Source organism: Tachypleus tridentatus, chromosome 7 (assembly GCF_004210375.1).
Source record: "Tachypleus tridentatus isolate NWPU-2018 chromosome 7, ASM421037v1, whole genome shotgun sequence".
Classification (NCBI taxonomy): Eukaryota; Metazoa; Arthropoda; class Merostomata; order Xiphosura; family Limulidae; genus Tachypleus; species Tachypleus tridentatus.
This window is the reverse complement of record NC_134831.1, coordinates 2,656,963-2,680,145: the sequence shown is the minus strand read 5'-3', so window position 1 is coordinate 2,680,145 and position 23,183 is coordinate 2,656,963. Positions and strand designations below refer to the sequence as shown.

The 23,183-nt window shown below is 33.9% G+C and overlaps 1 protein-coding gene across 5 annotated transcripts in view; it reads right to left on the bottom strand.

Moving 5' to 3' along the window:
* LOC143254999 (guanine nucleotide-binding protein G(s) subunit alpha-like) overlaps window positions 1–22,611 on the bottom strand; it is a 34,561-nt gene extending 11,950 nt beyond the window's left edge. The window contains exons 1-7 of one of the 5 annotated variants that reach the window (XM_076509959.1): window positions 22,411–22,611; window positions 16,146–16,230; window positions 12,321–12,434; window positions 7,607–7,679; window positions 4,900–4,963; window positions 3,085–3,204; window positions 1,299–1,396 (exon numbers count right to left, since the gene is read on the bottom strand). In XM_076509959.1, the coding sequence (XP_076366074.1) occupies window positions 1,299–1,396; window positions 3,085–3,204; window positions 4,900–4,963; window positions 7,607–7,679; window positions 12,321–12,434; window positions 16,146–16,173 (497 nt within the window). In that variant the 5' untranslated portion in view covers window positions 16,174–16,230; window positions 22,411–22,611. The remainder of the gene's footprint in view (window positions 1–1,298; window positions 1,397–3,084; window positions 3,205–4,899; window positions 4,964–7,606; window positions 7,680–12,320; window positions 12,435–16,145; window positions 16,231–22,410) is intronic. The other 4 variants (XM_076509960.1, XM_076509963.1, XM_076509962.1 and 1 more) reach the window with 4 other exon arrangements.
* Between the last annotated feature and the right edge of the window lie 572 nt (window positions 22,612–23,183).

Here is a 23,183-nt window from a genome sequence, read left to right as displayed (position 1 = left end):
TCCGAAAAAAATAATTACTAAATTGAGTAAAAGGGAAGTACAAAATGTTTGGTACATTTTATTAAAACGAATCTGAATATATAGCTCAGAGAGTCCAATAATAGCCACTAGGGGTATACAGTCGCGGTAAAACTAATTATTCAGAATTACAAGTTGTTATTGTATGGTATTGAGTAAGTCAATAAATAGGTGTTTAGATCGTGGACTGATAATTAATAATAATGACATACCTTTTGTATTTAATGGCACAGGATAACAACAGAATATGGGCCAACTTATAGCACCAGGAGCATTCTGAAAGTGACCAATAACAATCCGTACCCCAGTCATGGTAAGGAAAGTGAGATGTATAGTAAGAAATGATAGAGGTAAAAGCAGTCCACGCACCCCAGACAACTAGCTGTAAGCAGCATAATGAAGAAGGATCTACTTCTGGAAGAGATGTGTGTATACAAGTTGCTTCGTGACATACTTGTTAAAACTTCTGACACTACAAGGAGTTGCAAACGAAACAGGTATTCGAACTATTCATTCTCTACATCCTTCCCTAACCCCCAGCGACATAGCGGTATTTCTGCAGACTCACACAGCTAGAAATCGGGTTTCGATATCCGTGATGGGCAGAACACAGATAGCCCATTGTGTAGCTTTGTTCTTAATTCCAAACAGACAAACATTCCATACGGTTACGTACCAGTTAAATAGCCGGACGCAGCTCGAGAAATTCCCGTCTTTATGTACGAGATGGATTATGGAAATTATGCAAAGATGAACAGAGCAGCTTAGACATAACACCCTTACAACCGAGCCTTTTCACATGGAAACTACACTGGTGAGCTATTGTTAAAGATGAAACTTCGTGAGATAGAGTGTGACTGGACGTGGACAGTAATGATGTGATAAGAATTCGAAACTATTTCAATACAAATACCTTCTTCTCCTTACTAATTTATTTTCACTTCAGAAACTCAAAACACAAAATAACGAGGTTATGAATTATTACTCAAGTATCACAGGTATAAGAGAAATTGCAAGGTTAACTGATTGGTTTGTTTTGAATTTCGCGCAAAGCTACTCGAGGGTAATTTGCGCTAGCCATCCCTAATTTAGCAGTGTAAGGCTAAATGGAAGGCAGCTATTCATCACCACCCATCGCCAATTCTAGGGCTGCTCTTTTATCAACGAATTGTGAGATTGACCGTATTATAACGCCCCCACGTCTGAAAAGGCAAACATATTTAGTGTGACGGGGATTCGATTACAGTTTTTCATTTTAAAGTGAGAAGAATGTTACTTACTATTTGGCAGAGTCTATCAAAGAAAATTCATTAGATCTACCATAGCATTCTTGTATTCCTTCATCAGCCCAGACTTTTGTCACGTGCTCATAAAATTCCTGTAGAAAGGAAAAGACATCTTCAATGCAAAACTACTGAAGAAATATATAAGTTTTGAACTTCATCATATCAGTTGTAATGTTATAGAAAAGTAAAGAGTAAATTAATACATGAAAATATTACATAAGAAATAAAAACGCTGAACTAAAATATTCTGATCATTTCTTGACAGTGTATGAATTCTTTTATAACGTGTTTTTGCAGAAGATTCATTGGGAAAGGGCCTAATTTCGAAACCTAATGTTCAACTCACGAATATCTTACACCTTTAGCGGAATTAATGTATTTACCTAAATGTTTATATTTAATCGAGTTATCAACCCAAATAACTTTAAAATAAAGACAAATTTCCAAAGTTAATATGAACCCGTTTAAATGGTGAAATATTTGTATACATATTTACAAAATCAGCCCTACCTCACTAACTTAGAAGTTAATGTTGAGAGCTTTTACAGGTAGATTTACGAGTCAGATCCCTGTAGTTGTCATATGGCAGGTAACCTATTCTGCGCTTATAATAGATTAACTAGCTAAACTAAATGCTAAGCGTACTGCTTTCTAATAGTACGCCAGCCTTCGGCTTTAAGCCTTTTAGCTAGTTCGTTAATTAGTTTTAACAGAAATCTACACAATATGATGTGTTCAGCATGGCCTGGTGGTTAGGGATTTCGACTGGAAATCTCGCGGCTGACTTAAAATGCTCTCTCTTTTAGCTGTAGGGGTGTGGTGACGTAACGGTCAGCTCCTACTTCTGGTTGGTTGAAATGTAGCCTAAGAGTGGTGGAGAGTCGTGTTAACCAGCTATCTTCCCCTTAGTTTATCACTTTTAAATTAGGGACGACTAGCGCAGATAATCATAGAGTAGCTTCACGCGAAGTCCAAAATGTATTAAAAAAGATCACAAACTGAGAAAAAGTTAACAGTTTACCTCGCCGAAGTTAAGGTTTCGAATACCTGTTGTATGAAACTACAATGTTTCATTTACTTTACTAAGGGCCCGGTATGACAAGGTGGATTAAGGCGTTCGACTCGTAATTCAAAGGTCGCAGGTTTGAATCCCCGTCACACCAAACATGCTCACCCTTTCAACCGTGAGGGCATTATAATGTGACGGTCAATCCCACTATTCGTTGGTAAAAGAGTAGCTCAAAAGTTGGCGGTTGGTGGTGATGACTATTTGCTTTCCCTCTAGTCTTACACTGCTAAATTAGGGACGGCTAGTGCAGATAGCCCTCGAGTAGCTTTGCGCGAAATTCAAAAAGAAAACAAACACTTTAATAAGTCATTCAAATCCTAATACTGTGTTCTTAACAATAGAAACACAGCTCGAATCATGAGGAAAAGTTAATTGTTTCGTTTGTAATTTAGATTCCCTTTATTGAGAGATTTGCAGTGCTCTGCCATATATACTGATTTTTATTATATACAGATATACACTATTATTTTATAATAACTTTTATACTGTTGTACTTTTATTGTAGAGATTTTTGTATAGGGTTATATTAACATCGACACTTTGTGTCCAACCTAAATCACCTAAACTCGATTAATCTCGCTTATTGGGATTACAGTCGAAAACGTCGTTAACAGCGAAGGGACCCAATCTGACATTTAACGAAATTATAACACGAGAAAATCATGCCAAGTTTCTGCACGATATGTTAGGTCGTAATACAACATAACTTACCTGTGGGAAGGTATAGTTATCCATCATATCCAAGTTGTGAATAAATTGTAGACTCTCCATATTTTCCGGGTTAGCTATCGTCACTGGTGGGCGAAGGTATCTCATATTTGCTGTAAGTTCCTGCATGTCAATATTAAACAAGTTTTTAGTGTTGTGAGGGAAGCACTGAAACATTTCTTATAATTTGTTTTAATAAAACCGCATGTTATCACTAAACGTGAATAATAGTGTGGTTGTAGAAACTGTTTGGTGAATTTTGCGCAAATCAGTTCGTGGACTACTTGCGCTAGCCGTCTATAATTGAGAAGCGATAGACTAGTAGGAAATCACTTAGCCAACTCCACACACCGCCAATTCTTGGATTAATCTAACCGAATAATCGGATTGATTTTCATGTCATAACGTCCCAACAGCTGAAAGAACGAGTATGGTTGGTGATGGGATTCAGTTATGTGTGGGGGGAGATCTGCATGTAATGGTCAATCCCAGTATTCCGTGCTGCCGACGGGTGGTGTTGACTAGGCGCCTTTCTTCTAGTTATAGTTTCAAAACCGGAGACAGCTAGCACAGATATATGTATATATACTTTTAGTATCTTTATGTGGAATTTAACAAACAGAAACGTATAAGCGTGAATTTTATTTTTATTTTTTTACTTTCTAACATTTTTGTTGTACCGTAATTTTAAAACATCTTTGAGATAAATTAGATGTAATATTTTCAACAATGTTTTATTTATTTAAAGATTTTTTTTCAGAGTTAATTCTGAAAGCCAGTCTCTAGAACTCCTGTAACATTGTCCTGTCACTTCGACAGGTTGTTATGACGAAAATAAGATCATACAAATATAATATATTTTTTCATATTCATTAGACAAAATACTGGCCTCAATACTACATCTGGGGTGATCGTTACGAATTATGAACACAGAAGTAACAAGATATATTTTAAAGCACAACGTGCAGTATTATTACTCAATAAATTTTTTTTATATTTCGGTGTTAAGTTTTGAACAGTAGGTTCACCAGGAATATCAGTTCTAGAAAAACTAATATAACAGAAAAAAAAGCTGATAAATTATTTTCAAGTTATCGTTTAATATATTAGTTTGTTTTGAGGTTCGCGCAAAGCTACTCGAGGGATATCTGCGCTAGCCGTCCCTAATTTAGCAGAGTAAGACTAGAGGGAAAGCAACTAGTCATCACCACCCACCGCTAATTCTTGGGCTACTTTTTTACAAACAAATAGTGGGATTGACCGACACATTGTAACACCTCTACGGCTGAAAGGGCAAGCATGTTTGTTGCGACGGGGATTCGAACTCTCGACCATCGGATTACGAGTCGAGTGCCTTAACCACCCGGCAATGCCGTGCCTTCCTTTAATATAACAAAACGACTACTTTCTCATGTAGATTTCACAGCTTACAAAGAGTGTAAACTAAAACTACATAAATGAAACTATTATCTCTGAATGGAATATAATACTTAAACGTTGATGTCGTCAGAAACCATAAAAGTTAAAAAAAGAAAAGAAGCCTAAACTGAAATTTATCTCAAGAGGGCGTTAATGAACTAATGAATGAATAAAGGTAATCTGATATTATTTAGCATAAAATTAATTTCTATATATTTATAAAAGTAAAACTGAGTATTAGGCGCTTAAAACCAACTAAAATCCAACAATAGGTATTTAATATGAATTTAAATTCAAAAACAGATATTTAATTACATATATTCAAATCCAACATTATATATTTATCACAAATTAAAGTTCGTGTTCAGATAATGAAGTTGTAAAACATTAAAAACTCACCAAACTTACCTTGATAGCTTGTAGAACGTTTTGTCTGATTTCCTGAACTTTGTCTTGTCTTTCTCTGATGAAAAATATTCATGAGGTGAGAAACAGTTAAATAAACTTTTTGTTTACCTTACGTCAAAAGTAACTTTCATGGATTTTCTTTGTTAGGTAAAGGACATAAAGACTCTAGATACCACAAGTAGGAACCATCAAAGGTGAAATCTGTTTGTTGGCATTACGTTAACAATACTGCTTATAGTCCTCTCTGTGGTGGGTGAATGAAAGAAAGATCCTAGGTTTAGCACATGTAGGGCTCAGATACGGTCACTGCATCACGTAACCCTAGTTTAACAGGTAAGTACTATCTATGATGAATTCTTTAGTACAATAGGCTGTTGAATTAGAGTATTGGTAACACAAAAGCACAAGTACAGTAGAGATGGCGAATAGTTGGAGTACACTACATATTATTTACATTTAAGTATAAATAAAAATTTAAAGTACAATAGTATAGTCCACAACTTGTTAAAAATATTTAGGAATTTTTATTGTTTTTAAATAAATATATAACCTGAAACTGTTTTGAATTAACTGACTTTGATTACCTTTACAAGCTCATGATGTTAGAAAAAAGTAAAACCTATTCTCAGTAACCGAGGCGTTTTTATTTAAATTGAGAATTATTCCGTTTCATAAGAATTATATATATATATATCTTCACAACTAGTTAGAAATAGTTGCTACTGATAATGGTATCCAATTTTTAAATGTCCATAACTTCACACCGTAAGGTCATAGTTTTTTTTTTGAAGATATGAAATGCAATTCAGTTTTTTATTTTTATAATTTCGTATCCTTAAAAGTAAAATATGTTTTAATGTAGCACCTACGAATGTATGACATTTTTACTCACCAGAGTGAACGTATATAATATAGAGGATTTGAATAATGTATAACACTGATGATATTAGGAGAAAGTGAGATAAGCTGGTCTGTTTCACTAAAACGACCACTCCTGTGCATTATTAGTATGACGTTCTGTTATCTAGACTAAAAGTTATATGTAACTACTTTTCACGTGACCACTAGCGGAAGGGCTCGTATGTGAATCGTTAAAACATAACGTCATGTTTTTTGTTTTCTTTTGAACAACTTCGACCTAATGCAAGCACGTTGTTTCTTTTTCATGGTTACAAAATAAATATTGTAGGAAAACTCACTTTTCCTGATATTAAACAGTAAGAAATTATGGAAAGTCAAGTATGCCGTAAAAAAAACAACAACTTTGTTTAACTTAATTTATTATAACTTTTAACGTATGATTGCTTTAAAATGAGTGTCTATTTTCCATGTTAGAACAAATTGTTGATAGTATATATAATAGACAACATTTTTCGTTTGTTTGTAGTTATGGGCTATTTGTACTGTGCCCACCATGGGTATTGAAAACAGATTTCTAGCATTATAACCTTTCAGCTGTGCTACTGGGTTGCAAAACGTTCTCAGAGAATGTCGTATTTAAAAACTCAGTGACAAATTGGTATAGTTGTAATTAAGTGTAAATCTCCACAATGGGTTATTTGTGCTGTGCTCATCACAGGTATCGAAACCCGGTTTTTAGCATTACTTTAGAATTATCTCTATGTCATTTGTTGGCAAAATTTTCTTACACTATCGTATTATAAACTTGAGAATAAATTGGTATGTTTGCCTTCAGCACAAACGTGTACAATAGGGTCTCTGTGTTCAGCTCATCACGGGTATCGAATCCGATTTTTAGAGTGGTAAACCTGCAGACTTTTCAATGAGTCGCTGGAAGTTTAAAGTTTTTGGACGGATTTATTTGCCAAGTCTTGTATTTGTAAACTCTTATTGTGGTATTATGAATGTGTATAACTTTCTTCGCATGTGTAACGAAGCAAGGTAGAATTTTGTTCTAAACTTAGTCTCAGTTCAAGACAAAAAAAAAATTTATTATTATTATTGAAAGTGTAATTTCTTATAAACAAAGGACTTTTCCTAAAACGTTTTAACTTATTCTAGAAAATAAACTTAATCCGACTAATGGAGAAGAATTGTGTATTAAAAATAGTTCTCGTTCATCCAGCACTTGAAAAAACACAGTTTAACATTTAACAGAAATTAGCGTCTAAGCATAGCATATGAAATATTATAATGAATACTTAAGACAGTTTGAACAAAACGTGTAAGTATTGTTTTACTACCCGTTTACAGAACTTCGTTCCTCAATATTAAAAAATTTCACAACAAAAATTCTAATCGCTTTGTTACGTAACGCGTTTTAAAGTACTATATGTTATATACTAAAATGATGCACTTTTTAATTTTTTATATACACATCTACATATGGACTTCTATGAAAATATATGTGTGTGTGTATTACATCAAAATGCTTTAACAATAAGTCTTGTAAACCAATTTATAGCACGATGAGTGAAAAATAATCCCTATAATTGTTGAACCTTTGTAGAATGGCCGGCAACTGCATGTTGTGGAGACACGAGTGTAAAGGACGACGTTTCGTCTTCAAGGACTCTAAGACCAAAGGCGGAAGACTTTCGAAACGTCGTCCTCTACACTCGTGTTTCCACAACAGGCAGTTGCCGGCCATTCTACAAAGTTTCATCATGAATACTCTGCCTAAACAATTTATCAAAAAATAACCCTTTAATTTGTAAGTTTTTACTCTCATACTTACTTTTCTGAGAACCCCTGAAGATGTAGAATTCTCATCTGTTTCAAAATGGTGGTTTTACCTGACTCTCCAGCCCCTGCAAGTTTATGAATATAACTTCACATGAATAATCAAGTTACTTCGTTCTGCCTACAGATGTGAAAATCAAAACACAGTATACACTTCAAAATGACATAGGTGGTATGTCGAAACCAATCACAGTAATCGTCTTCATGTCTTTGTTAATTTGTGTTTGTTACTTAATTTATGCTTATAAATCCGTTAAACTTTACACTATTCGTATGAATCATAACTTTCGGATAAGTGCCGTTTGATATCCGCCATGACAGTTCTTTCAAGAATAACAAAGGTTGCATTTTACGCGTAGAACTTACTGCTGCTTATGATAGCCGGAATTAAAATTAGTTTTATCTGTTATTCAGTAGCTTATCCACTGTTGAATATTCTTAGATAATTACAACAAGAGTACAAAGTTAATTGTGTTGTTGATATAAACCTCTTATTACGTTGTGCAGATAAATTATATTGCAAAAGAGGCCTGGCATGGCCAAGCGTGTTAAAGCGTTCGACTCGTAATCCGAGGGTCGCGGGTTCGAATCTCGGTCGCACCAAACATGCTCGCCCTCACAGCCATGAGGGCGTTATAATGTGATGTTCAATCCCACTATTCGTTGGTAAAAGAGCAGCCCAAGAGTTGGCGGTGGGTGGTGATGACTATCTGCCTACCCTCTAGTCTTACACTATTAAATTAGGGACGGGTAGCACAGATAGCCCTCGAGTAGCTTTGCGCGAAATTCAAAAAACAAATAAACAATATTGCAAAAGGCAAACTTCGACTGTTGTGAAACTGAATGGCGATGAAGATGAAACTATAACGTCGTTATTGAAACGTTTTAATGTTATTCAGAAACGTTTCTAACGTAAATGTCGAAGCTGCTAGCCTGCTTAATATAAGTATACATGCTGTACTTTTAATACAGGACTTAATAGTAAACAATTTTTTTTCAATAAAAACACTTTATATGCGTGGCATTTATATAAAAAAAGTACAATAAAAATTGTAATGGTGGGAATCGTGATATGAAAATTCTGCCAAGGTAACACCTGTGATGTTTATTACGTGATAACTGATAAAGCACACCATCGCCTAGTGCGTACGTACACTCACACAAGCTTCAATTACTAAATAATGTTGAGCCTTTTTTTGACATTTTAAGGAGAAATTTTACCAAAATGTTTATTTTCATATTTATATTTCTAATTTCTAGCTGTTATGCCATAAGTTCACAGTAAATACCCCTTTAAGAACTATATATCAAACTTCTTACGTTAAAAGTGTATCAGTAACTGATATTGTATAACATGATTGGTACATTTGTGTATTTTTTGTTATTTTCAGTTGCCTGGTACTTAAACATGAAAATCAGATGTTTGTAATGGTACTTATTTTCACGCAAATCGTATTGTTGTGATGGTACTCCTAATGGCACACAATCTCGTTACTTTTTTTGCTATAGTACCCACGTTGACCAAAATCAATTATTTTTGGTGGTACTCACAGTGACTACAATCAGTTGACATTGGCAATCTGTTTTAACCAAAATCAATTATTTTTGGTGGTACTCACAGTGACTACAATCAGTTGACATTGGCAATCTGTTTTAACCAAAATCAATTATTTTTGGTGGTACTCACAGTGACTACAATCAGTTGACATTGGCAATCTGTTTTAACCAAAATCAATTATTTTTGGTGGTACTCATATTAACCATCATCATACGTTTGCTGTGTTTCTGATGATAATCAAAATATTGTTAGTTGTAATAAGATTTGTAGAGTGACGTCATTGAAGAACAAAATAAATCGACTTTGATACTGTGTGTGTTCTCTTATAGCAAAGACACATCATGCTATCTGCTGAGTCCACCGAGGAGAATCGAATCCCTGATTTTAACGTTGTAAATCTGTAGACTTACCGCTGTGCTAGCAGAGGACAACTTTGATATTGATACGAACAAATATTTAAACAACACCGAAAATGTGATAGTTAAACAGAGCTTTGGAGGCTGGAAGCATTAGATATTAGTTCGTTTAAAACTTAGAATTCCCCCACTGAGAACATTCGCGCGAGATAAACACTTGTATTTCTTGTTTTTTATTAGGAATTCAGTTGAAATTTATTTCATGAAATATATATATATAAAACATGAAGCTTTCCTATGTTTGGTACTATGCAAATAACCTACATGATAAGAGGAATTACCACTACTTTAGTTATTTTCCAAACCATGCTGTTGACTGTGATTTATTTATTTAAGCACCTTGCCAGATTATCATGTTACAAACTATGCTATCGAACATTTAATCAGATAAATAGGAAAGATATAGATCTATAAACGTTCTTACAGCTTCTGCTCTATTTAACCAATGATAAGAAATGTGTTTGACTGGAAATCCATTTTATATCTGTAAATATGCAGGCATAAGATTTACCCTCATTGAATAGCGAATTTATAATAATTAGAAAATAATTTATAATATGAAATGTAATTTAACTTTCGGCGTTTCTAATACCGAGATTTATTACACTTAGGAAATACTAATAAAAGTCAACAACAGTTATTATCTGTACAGTTACACATGTAAAACATGACGTGGACCAATGTGATATCTATATGAGAAACAGGAACATGTCATTTACAATGCTTAGAAAAATGAAGTCACCAGTTTCTCATGGAATCATCAAACTTACGTTTAACGAGCTTAAAATGAGGGAAAATGATTCGTCTAGAAGAGCTCACGTGATTCAACCATTAGCTAGATTTTGTCTGCAGACAAAGATTAAATATACAATTTCACTAACTTTGTTCGTTTCATTGTGTTTAAGCGCAAAGGTTACCACGAGTACCGAACCCAGATGGCTCGGCTCGCAATCTGACGATGGTTGATGATAACTAGCTGCTTTCCATCTAGTCTTTCACTGCTAAATTATGGACGACTAGCGTAGATATCCCTCAAATAGATTTGCGCGAAATTCATACCGAAACCAGATTTTTGACGTCTAAACTCTCGAGTTTACTTTTGAGCCACTGGGAGGCGTTTTATTAGCACATCACAACGTCGTATCCGGGCAATTTAAATCGGATGAATAAATATTATTGATATTTATTCGAGCCTTACAAGAGTTTGTACTGTGTGAAAACAATATATTCATTACCTGGTTTATTGTGTGGAGACGAAAGTGCTTCACCACCTTATGAAATATAAACTTATTTTAATACAAAACCTTGCCATCTAGTGGGTGAAATAATTACAACATCTAATAATCAGAATAAAGAATCATACTGTCAGCAACATACATACATATACATATTTGTTGTTTTTTTTTCAAAAGCCTCATACATGTAGTAAGACAAGAAAAAATAAGACACGTGCCCCTAAGGGCCAGCGCTAGCAGGGAGAGGGGAAAGAACCACCTGAAATGTTGTTAGCTTCTCCAGGATAACGCTGCTCTTTAATCAGGTTTTAAATTTGACCCCACTATATGTTTCCAAACCCCACTTCTCAAGTTAGAAAAGCTGAAGCCAGTAAATATGGTTCTTTAACACTAGAAAAAAAAAATTAACTGAAAATTTCTGAAAGTTGTGTGTGTTTTTTTTTTATAGCAAAGCCACATCGGGCTATCTGCTGAAACCACCGAGGGGAATCGAACCCTGGCTTTAGCGTTGTAAATTCGTAGACTACCGCTGTACTAGCGGGGGGCTTTCTGAAAAGAAATTTGTATTTCACTGTCGTGATGCGGGTTCGCGCCTGAGTCGCGCCAAACATGATCGCCCTCCCAGCCGTGGGGACGTTATAATGTTACGGTCCATCCCACTTTTCGTTGGTAAAAGAGTAGCCCAAGAGTTGGCGGTGGGTGGTGATGATTAGCTGCCTTCCCTCTAGTCTTGCACTGCTAAATTAGGGACGGCTAGCACAGATAGCCCTTGAGTAGCTTTGTGCGAAATTCCAAAACAAACAAACAAACAAACAAAACTGTCGTGATAGATTGTTCAGACTAAACAACTTATCACGAAACCCTTTATAATCATGTTTTCAGTTTATGAGAAACATAATACAAACACCTACATGAGAAACATAATACAAACACCTACATGAGAAACATAATACAAACACCTACATGAGAAACATAATACAAACACCTACACTATTCTCTTTCTTTAAACCATTTCTGTGAAATATTACATATCCGACCAGTACAACTCTTTAGTCTCTCTCTCTCTCTCTGGTATTTGGGTATATATATATTTGTATACCCAGGAGGGTCAAGTACACTAGACCTCTTCCTCCAACTCTTTAGTTTGGAGAATTGTTTGCTTGTTTTGAATTTCGCGTAAATCTACACGAGGGCTATCCGCGCTAGCGTTGGTAAAAGCCGAGCATGTTTGGTGCGACAGCCATTCGAACAAACGAGACCAACAAATGGACAGGGCAAACATAAATATGTTAATTAGGTAAAATAAGAGCAGAAAAATACAATAATTCATGGTTCGCGACTCATTGCCTTTGAGTCGTCTTTTGGAGTGTTCGAGTAAAATAGTCCAAACTCTATAAGTACAAAAGTAGGGACGACTAGCGCATGTGGACCTTCTGTAGGTTTTCGCGAAATTTTAAAATCCTCAAGACGTATAGGTTTCTAACCTAAATCTTCACTTACCTAAAAGAAGCAGTTTGATGACTTTTTCATACTCTCTCATCCACTGGGCGATTCTTTTATCAAGATCCTTACTAGCTCGACGGTCTGGATCCTCTGGTTTCAAGCAACTCATCGCTTAATTAATAAAACAAATAAATTAAATATAAGGAAACTATTTAACACGTACTTAACTCCCGTATTTTGTGTTAAAGGTGCTCGAAGCTTTTTAATTGTTGATATCAATGATGCTATAAGAATACAGGGGTAAATTATTGTTCATATTTCTAACAACACTATAATGAGTTTCTGATAAAATTCTGTATTATGAAATTACACAGGGGGTGATGTGAGGTCAAATTTGGTTTGAAACGACCACTATAATGGAAATATTTTCTATTATATTTGTGACACCAATGCAAAATGACTAGCTCAAGTGTTGTAAATCAAGTTATAAAACGTAATTTGTATCTACGAACTTACAGCGCTAAAATTCAGGGTTCGATTCTCCGTAGTGGACACAGCAGATAGCTTTATGTGGCTTTGCTTTAAAACAAACAAGCTAAGTGTGCAATATGTATTCTTCAGGTGTTAACGTCAACTTACCATTTTCTATACATCCAATTATCTAGGAATACACACGTATGTGTATACATATACATATAAACGTAATGCACACTATGATTATTGTGATATACATTGTACAGGTAAAAAAAAACCTTACCGAAAAAGGAAGTAAATGTAGAATGGGTCAATATTGACCTTAAAAACAGTGTAAATATGGTGGTTAGGATGGCATTTGTATCGGTTTTGGGTTATTATGTAACGTTAACAGACAACAATAGGATAAACTGAATTTAACTTTGATTGATAATTATATATATTGTTATATGTTAAGTCTTGACTGTGCTATCATGTAAGAATGATGCAAGTGCAATCCCTACTATCTTATTTACACTGTTTTTACACGACTGATACTAGCCATCCTTACTATTTTGTTTGTATTGTTTTTACACGACTGATACTAGCCATCATTACTATTTTGTTTGAATTGCTTTTACACGACTGATATTAGCCATCCTTACTATTTTGTTTGTATTGCTTTTACACGACTGATATTAGCCATCCCTACTATTTTGTTTGTATTCCTTTTACACGACTGATATTAGCCATCCTTACTATTTTGTTTGTATGCTTTTGAAGGATTGATGTTAGCCATCCCTACTTTTTGTTTGTATTGCTTTTGAAGGATTGATGTTAGCCATCCTTACTATTTTGTTTGTATTGCTTTTGAAGGATTGATGTTAGCCATCCTTACTTTTTGTTTGTATTGCTTTTGAAGGATTGATGTTAGCCATCCTTACTATTTTGTTTAAGTTGTTTTATGAAGGACTGATGTTTTCCTTATTTGTTTTTAATGCATTGTTTGAATGTTCATAGGAAAGTCGTATTTATAAGCAAGTGCTAAATACAGTGAGGTTCCAAGTATAATATTTATTATCTATTATTGGCTGGTTAATTCCCGTTTCACCCTGTAAAAATATTTTTAAAGAAACATCAAAGTTCTGTAAGAAAGCTAACCTCTAGGGTTAATGATAACATCGTTTGCACTAGAATTGTTTTTTGTTTTTTTTGTAATTAGTACTAGTTATTAACAACACTTATATAAGCGAATACTCTGTTTGAAATTATGTCACATCAATGAAATTGGTTAATACTGTTGTTTTGGTTTTTGAGCTATCATGCAATAAAAAATAAGCAGAATAATTTGTTTGTTTTTGTTTCTGAATTTTACGCAAAGCTACACGAGAGCTATCTGTGCTCGCCATCCCTAATTTAGCAGTGTAAGACTAGAGGGAAGGCAACTAGTCATCACCACCCACCGCAAACTCTTGGGCTACTCTTTTACCAACGAATAGTGGGATTGACCGTCACATTATAACGCCTCCACGGCTGAAAGAGCAAGCATGTTTTGTGCAACGAGGATTCGAATCCTCAACTCTCAGATTACGAATCGAGCACCTTAACCCACCTGGCCATGCCGGGCATAGCAGAACAAATAATAACAAGAAGTCCAAAGATTTTGCTATGAATACTTACATACATTCCCATAACTGGTGACCCAGTCATTGCACATATATTGTTATAAAAGGAATCACTGTATAGTATTGTAAAGTTCTGATGACCTAACGAGAAGACATTTAAGATACCAATTTTATGAACCATCCGAATCATCTTCATATAGACAGTGTTGAATTGCTTCGATAAATGTATGTATAATTATCTAGCCAACATCTTATAATTGCTAATTTGATATTTGTCATTATGGACAAAACAAATTGTTATTTTGATATATCATGTATTTTAAATACGTGTGAGTATGTGACATTATTCATACATATTATGTACGTATGGATATATAACGGTCATGTATAACAGTTTTACGAATGTATTTTTGTTTCTTGTTGTAACAACTGTTTGTTTGGTGTCAGACTTGTGAGACTGGTTTGTAATTTCAAAAAGTATAAAAAGGTAAAAGAAATAACTCTATGTTTACCTGTGTTCTTACCCATAGTCATGTTTGGAAAAGTGTAGGTTATATAATTTTTTCAAATTAGCAGTGGAGACAAAAGGTTGCCTTTCACACCGCTGACGTAGTAAAGACGAGAGATCACGATAAAAACACGGTTTTTGCTACGTTTGTAGATAATAATTACTGATCAGTAAGTACGTTGAGCTAAAAATAAAACAGGCGTGACGTTCAAGCTACATAGAACACGAGGAGTCGTTATGGGTGTTTACTTATCGTACTGATGTGAAGATATGATAGAGTATGACTGACTGTCTCTTTGTAGCCTACAAATGGCGTGTATTAATTCAGTTCCTTGTATAATTTATGACATTGTTTTTCTTTATATATTTATATTTTTAATAATTTGTGTTTAAATACTTTGACATAAGTGATTTTTACTATCAGTGACATCTCTTAATATTGAAGCATCGTAATATTTTAGTGACTTTTACATATTTTATAGTTTAAAAGTTTCTCATCAAACAAATTGCATCTTTTCCTCGGTGCAACAGCTGTAAGTCTACGGATTTACAACGCGAAAATCAGGGATTTGATTCTAATTCAGTAGCAGAGAGCCCAATGTGGCTTTACTATGAAAACACACACACACAAATCGCATCTGTAGTCTACTTAGGTCCAGTTTCTGTCATTAGTAAAAAACAAACAAAAAACTTTGTATAATCCACCATCGTGTGAGAAAATATAACTTTTTAAAATAAATATGTATTTATTCAAATTTAGCAACTAAAATTGTAAAAATAGAAGAGTCGCAGAAATACGTTAGAGAAATAAAAGTCATGACACATGATATTTGTTTGTAATAGAGCAAAGAAACGTTGAGTTATTCTCTGTGTTTACTGCAGAGAATCAAACCCCAGATTATAACGGTTTAAGCCCATACACCTACCACTGGCACATGAACAGACAGTAAAGTGTAAGAGTATCTTACTGGAAGTAGTTTATGCAGGTGTAGCAAGCGGAGTTACACGTTGTTTGTCGTATGTAACAAGGATTTAAATCTTAAGTAATGTATTATTACTCCACCTAACCACTATTTACGACTTCACATTCTTCGACAAGTTGTGAAAAGGTGTTTACTCCTGAAGAAGAAAAGAAACAGATTTTTGTTTTACTCGTACCGCCACTGATGCTAAATTTAACGCCCATCGTGACGTAGAGATTCACAATATTAAATTGCCGACTAAAGAAGAGAACAACCAGCTGGAATCATCCACCGCTTCAAACGCTTTAAACTAAAGAGCAGAATTGACAGATACCTTTATAACGCGTATTCACTGACATCATATCTCCATTGTTAGTCCATCCGACCCGCAGCCGGAACACTAATCGTTTTGTTTTATCCTAAGTAGACGGGAAAATAATAGGTTATTTAGTGTAGATAACTGCTGAAAATATTTATATTTCCTCTTAGACTGACATTCCATGCTACACCTCTAGTAAAAATAAAATGAAAAGGACCACAGAAAACGAAAGAAAAAAAATTCAAATTATTTTTAAATAAACAACATATTTACATCTAATCTAATAACCCTTATCAGAAACTTTATTGATTTAAAAGCAGGACTTTACAAAGTAAAATAAGCTTTACAGTAGGGTTACTTAGGAAGCATAGGACATATAGGATACGTAAATTAAAGACAGTCACGTGAGAAAAGGAGCATCTTTTAGATAAACATATATTAAAAGTTACTTCAGTGTGACTTTTTTACAATATTATGTCAAGCATCATTACTTATATTGTGATTAATTTCTAACGACAGTTTGTAACGTTTAGGATAAAAACAGCATTCAGTGGTTCCTTTCCCCCCAGTGGCACAGCGGTATGCCTATGGACTTACAATGCTAAAAACCGGGTTTCGATACCCGTGGCGGGCAGATCGCAGATACCCCATTATGTAACTTTGTGCTTAATACCAACCAATCAACCTAATTCGTGCAATAATTGTGTATAACGAATAGTAATTGCAGCGAAAATCTTGAGTTTTGTAACAACAAAAATCCGTGTTCGATTCCTGAGATGAGCAAAAGACCTACAGTCCATTATATTTATTTGAATCTAACAAACAAACAGAAGCTTTTGAATGAGTTCACACAAATTTATAAACCATATAGTAATAATAATAATAACAACCCCCCAGGGGCACAACGGAATATCTGCGGACGCTATAATCTGTGTTACGATATCTGTGGTGGGCAGAGCAATGATAGCCCATTGTGTAGCTTTGTGTTGTTTTTAACCGCTACTAAACATGAAAACACACATATATATACATATGTTTGTAAGTAAATTATTTTCATTTAGTCAGCTGGTGGGTAAGTTGTTAGTCTAAACTCCAGGTTCAATTCACTGCGGTAAAAAGAAGCTCAGATAACTCAGTGTGCAGCTTTGTGCTAGAATGACTTTATCACAAATATGGATGAAAAGAAAATTATTTGCTATATTATGTCAAAACGCTAAATAACTAGATGAGAAGTGTCAGTTTTTTTTTATATTTAATTTCAGAACATGTAACCTTAGTTAGAGCAAAGCCAATTTGGACTATCTGCTATGGCCCAGGTTTCGATAGCCGTGGTGGACAGAGCACAAATAACCTATTGTATAGCTTTCTGCTTAATTCCAAACAAACTTTTTAACAGATTTAATAAACGTCTGAATATTCCAAAGCATAATATCTATAATTGATTTGAGACAAACGTTCAAGTATTTCAGTTATAGAGCGCAGTTTTAAAGTGGAATATAGGGCAAACTTAAATTAATCACTGGTTCAGTACGTGTGTCTAATCATCTAAGATTAAAATGTATTTATTGAAGGGGCACGTGAAATGTCAACACTTATTTTCATTAAAATTTGGTATTGTTCTTTTAGTGTGTATTGAAACTTTATTGTAAGTTACATTACGCGATGCTTATCGGAGTTTACGTATTTTTAACTCTTACAGTATTGGAATTAAAAATCTCTAAAGATATGGTAGGAATGGAAAGGCTAACCCTAACCATATATGGTATGAATGTAAATGATATAAGGTTGGCAGAAGACGTGATGTTAATGGCCGAAAATCCGGAAGAATAAGATGCAAAGAATTACAAATAAAATTGAAGACAAACGTTAGGAATATGGAATGAAGATAAATGTTAAGACAATGCTTATTAACAGGAAGAAATAATAGGTAAAATAATAACAAACGGAGAGGAAATAGAATAAGAGAGCATTTTTACACATCTTGGAAAAGTAATTACAGAAGATGGCACATAAGTAGAAGAGATAAGAAGAACAGCTTTGCAAAAACTGCCTTTAGTGATATTAAACAAATTCTGATATAGAGAAAAAATCTTCAAGTGAAAACGAGAATCTTTATTTGCTACAAATCGTCAACCCGATACGGAAACTTGGACAATTAATAAAGATGACACGAAAATGATACATATCTCTGGACATTTCATAGATTTGAAAGAACAGCATGGATAGACGGACACAAAACCAAATGAAGGAAATTATTTAAGAAAATTAAGAATGAAAAGAAAATTCCTAGAGACCATAAAGCAAAGGAAAATAGCATAACATCTTATAAGGAAAAGTGGAAATAAAGAGCAAAAGGAAACAAAGAACTAAAGGAAAATTAATGTCAAACAGTAGATGGTTCTTAAGGTCTCTAAATGGCTCAAGACGGACAATGTTGGCGGTTCATTGCAGTCAAATTTTGTAACAGAAGTGTCAATAGAATGAATGATTAGTGACATTAATTCTGGAATTCCTTAGGTCCAGGTTTCTTTTTGACAGAAATCAACTTATTTTGCTGGATCCTGAAGATGTACAAAAGTTGGTTTGAGTGATCTGAATTCTAGTGTTTACTGGTGGTTTTACTGATCTAAAGTTACTTAATGATGCTAAATTATTTAACGAAGTAAATGTTGCTGTAATAAAAATAAATTATAGATACTAAGTTTACGCTTTCTTTCTGTAATACAACTACTAAAGCTTACTAGATTTTGTAGGATTGATCTGAAATTATGCGATTAATTTATTATCCAAAAATGTTTCAACATTTTAGAATTGTTTTCTTTTGTTCAGTATTGTAGGATTACTTTATATTAGTGTTGTAGGACAGCTTTTCTTGTTTCAAGTGTTGTAGGGCTGGTTCTTTTATTTTACGGTGGACTCAGCATATAGCCCGATGTGGCTTTGCTCAATGAAAACAAACAAACAATTCTTTACTTTAATATTTTAATACTGCTTTCTTGAGTTTCAGTGTTGTAGGACTGTTTCCTTTATTCTAATATTTTAATACTGCTTTATTTAGTTTCAGTGTTGTAGAACTGTTTCCTTTATTTTAATATTTTAATACTGCTTTATTTAGTTTCAGTGTTGTAGGACTGTTTCCTTTATTTTAATATTTTAATACTGCTTTCTTTAGCTTCAGTGTTGTAGGACTGTTTCCTTTATTTTAATATTTTAATACTGCTTTCTTTAGTTTCAGTGTTGTAGGACTGTTTCCTTTATTTTAATATTTTAATACTGCTTTCTTTAGTTTCAGTGTTGTAGGACTGTTTCCTTTATTTTAATATTTTAATACTGCTTTATTTAGTTTCAGTGTTGTAGGACTGTTTCCTTTATTTTAATATTTTAATACTGCTTTCTTTAGCTTCAGTGTTGTAGGACTGTTTCCTTTATTTTAATATTTTAATACTGCTTTCTTTAATTTCAGTGTTTAATATTTTAATACTGCTTTATTTAGTTTCAGTGTTGTAGGACTGTTTCCTTTATTTTAATATTTTAATACTGCTTTCTTTAGTTTCAATGTTGCAGGATTGCTTCCTTTATTTTAATATTTTAATACTGCTTTCTTTAGTTTCAGTGTTGTGGGACTGTTTCCTTTATTTTAATATTTTAATAATGCTTTCTTTAGTTTCACTTTTGTAGGACTGCTTCCTTCATTTCCAGTATTGTTTTTTGCTATTTCAATATTGTAAGACTAATTTCTTTATTTCAGTGCCTAAGATGTGTATTTGCTTAAAAATGACAACATTAATATTAATCCAAGGTGACTAAGATATCCCATTTCTTCACGATGTATGCCTAGTGTATAGTTACTAATATAAATTAAATATTCACTTACTTCTCACTGTATTTTATACGTACTGTATAGAAACTTGCGAATGAGTTTTGAATGTGTTTAAATCTAGATCGTCGTGATAAAAAGGTAAAACTGTTTACTAGTGTCATAACAACAAATGATAAAACATCAAGCAGATGGTGAACTGAACAATATATACCGAGTTTCATATCTTACTTTGGGTAATTTTTTCGTCTGGTAAAAAAATGGTTTCTTACTGATATGTAGATAACATAGAATTGAAACATAGCTTCAGGTTCTTTCTCAACTTTTATAATTTTTATTTTTCTTTATACCTGTGAAAACCGTGAAAGAAGAACTATCTACAATAACCTTCCTAATCTGGAGCTTTTAGGCTAGAGGTAAGATAACTAGTCAATAGAACCCACTGAAAATTCATTTGCTGACACTCATCTAATTAGTGGAAATTGACTTTTACCTTTATAATGCACTGAGCACAGTTTTACAACAATGAGATCGAACCTTGGATCCTCGAATTCACAATTCGGCAATTATAAATTATGATTATTCTGTGTTTAATACCTTTAGAAAGAGACATTATGCTACAAGCAATATTTTTTACCCGTTAAGCAACAATACGATACTCTTGACTTGATTGGTTCCAGAAATCTCCTTATGATTCATGAAAACCGGCTGTAAAACTGTTAGGTTCAGCTAATGTATAGTTAGGCCTGTAGTTTTCATATAAATTATATAAGATTTTATGAATCCAAAAAAAAAGGAAGATTCGCATTTCGTTGTTTCGGTTATCCGAGTAAAACTACATAGCTGTTACCTGTTTGTTTGTTTTGAATTTTGAACAATGCTACTCGAGGGCTATCTGTGCTAGCCGTCCATAATTTTGCAGTGTAAGACTAGAGGGAAGGCAGCTAGTCATCACCACCCACCGCTAACTCTTGGGCTACTCTTTTACCAACGAATAGTGGGATTGACCGTCACATTATAACGCCCCCACGGCTGGGAGGGCGAGCATGTTTGGCGCGACGCGGGCGCGAACCCGCGACCCTCGGATTACGAGTCGCACGCCTTGCGCGCTAGGCCATGCCGGTCCCTGCTGTTACCTACACTATTGTGTAAAACTACATAGCTTTTACGTACACTATTGTGTAAAACTACATAGCTGTTACCTACACTATCGTGTAAAACTACATAGCTGTTATCTACACTATCGTGTAAAACTAAATAGCTGTTACCTATACTAAAAACCAATAAACGCCACCTATTTCCAACTATTAAGCTACTTTTTACCAGCGAAAAGTAGGATTGATTGTACCATTATAAATACCCGCCTCCCAGTGGCACAGTGATATATCTCCGGACTTACAATGCCAGAAACCAGGTTTACATATCTTTGGTGGTCAAAACACAGATAGCCCTTTGTTTAGTTTTGTGCTTAATTTCAAACAAACAAATACCCCTCACCAGTTGAAAGGGCGAGTATGTTCATATTATTTTTGTTAATATTATAAATATTAATCACTTGTAGCCTCGTTTACAAGTTGTTATAAATATTAATCACTTGTAGCCTCGTTTACAAGTTGGTATTACTCATTTACTAACTTTTCATTACTTCAGTATATCACTTATTTTTTTAAAAATTCCCCTAATTCCGGAAAAGAAATTTTAAAAGAGTTACTAACTTCTGTGAACGATTTACATGTGTTTTTTTTTGAGATCTGGTAACTCCTGGGAAAGGTTCAGCATCTTTCAAAGATTTGATACTTTTTATGAAAGATATAACTATATTAAAATTTGTGCCAACTTAATGAGAAAGACTTAGCCTTTTAAAACCACCTACAAATTTGTTAGAAAATTCTAATTGGCTTTATAAAAAATCTGCTATCTACTGGGAAAGGTTTCTTAATTTTTCAGGTGATGAAAAACAGTAATTATGATGTAGATAATGTTTCATAAAATAAACAAATAATGGTACTTGCGCTGATATAAAATCATTCAATAGGTTTCTAGATGAAAGTTTAACACACACACACATATTATCAATAAATTTAATTATTATTCAGTTATTGGTATACGTTTTTTTTAAGGTATTATGATGCTTAAATAGACTACAGAATATAATATATTCGCAAGACACTTACTGGAGTTGGAATACCGAAATAGGCAATACGTTACAATATATTCAATGGAAGTTCGATAACTACTTAAACAATGGTCTGCCTTTATCTTTATTGGATGTGGACTTATATGGACAATACTATCTCATTGGTGATGAGTTTATTATTGTTGATTTGTAAACAATGTGTTTAACATTCCCAGGAAAGAATATTGTATTATTATTTTACTTATACCCAGTACATCAAGAAGGCGTACAAGCACCACTGTATCACGAATTAATAGGTAATAAAATAGGGACGTATTAATACTCACCCGTATCTTTACGCTAAAGAAGTGTTGTTATTGCAGAAACATAGAAAATCCAAGTTAATAATCCAGATACTCTACCAGGAATGAAGAACCAGATCTACCACACCTAGTTCACACTCAGAGTAGAGTGAAATACCCTCTACTTTGTCTTATCTCAACTAAAATCAGGTATGAGAGAAGTAAGTTAAGAAACCAATATCAACATGAACCGATATGTTGTGGCTTATCTGTCTGTCTATGTAAACTTTATCCATAATATGCTAAGGGCGTGTATATGTGTCAAGGGGAGAAAGTCCAACTAGCTCTTCCGCAAATCAAGCACGTTAGATTTCTAAGACAATGTTCGACTCTCCACTCGATTAAACACTTTCTGTGTAGGTAAAACAATCAGTTTTTAAATATTGTTTCGGTAGGACTTTAGGTAGGATAGACACAGTGATTTTGTGAACTTTAATGGATTACAACTGCCTGTTGAAGAAAAAGGAAACAGCGTTTCTGCTGCTGTATTGAGACCTTCTTGTCGTTGAATCGCAGTTTTAGCTCAACCAGCAGTTGCTCGGTTTTCAAACCTATTTTCTTACATATTATTACTAGGTTCAAACTGTTTGTTTTACGATGAATATTTCGATCACGTGAAGCTTAAGTTTTCTTACATGTATATATGGTTATGAAAGACCGACTGTGTGAATTTCTTTCTAGAAATATTTACAGAACGATATGCCATGCACAGCAAAAAAAAACTAACAAAAAAAAGTGTTATACATTATTATTACTGT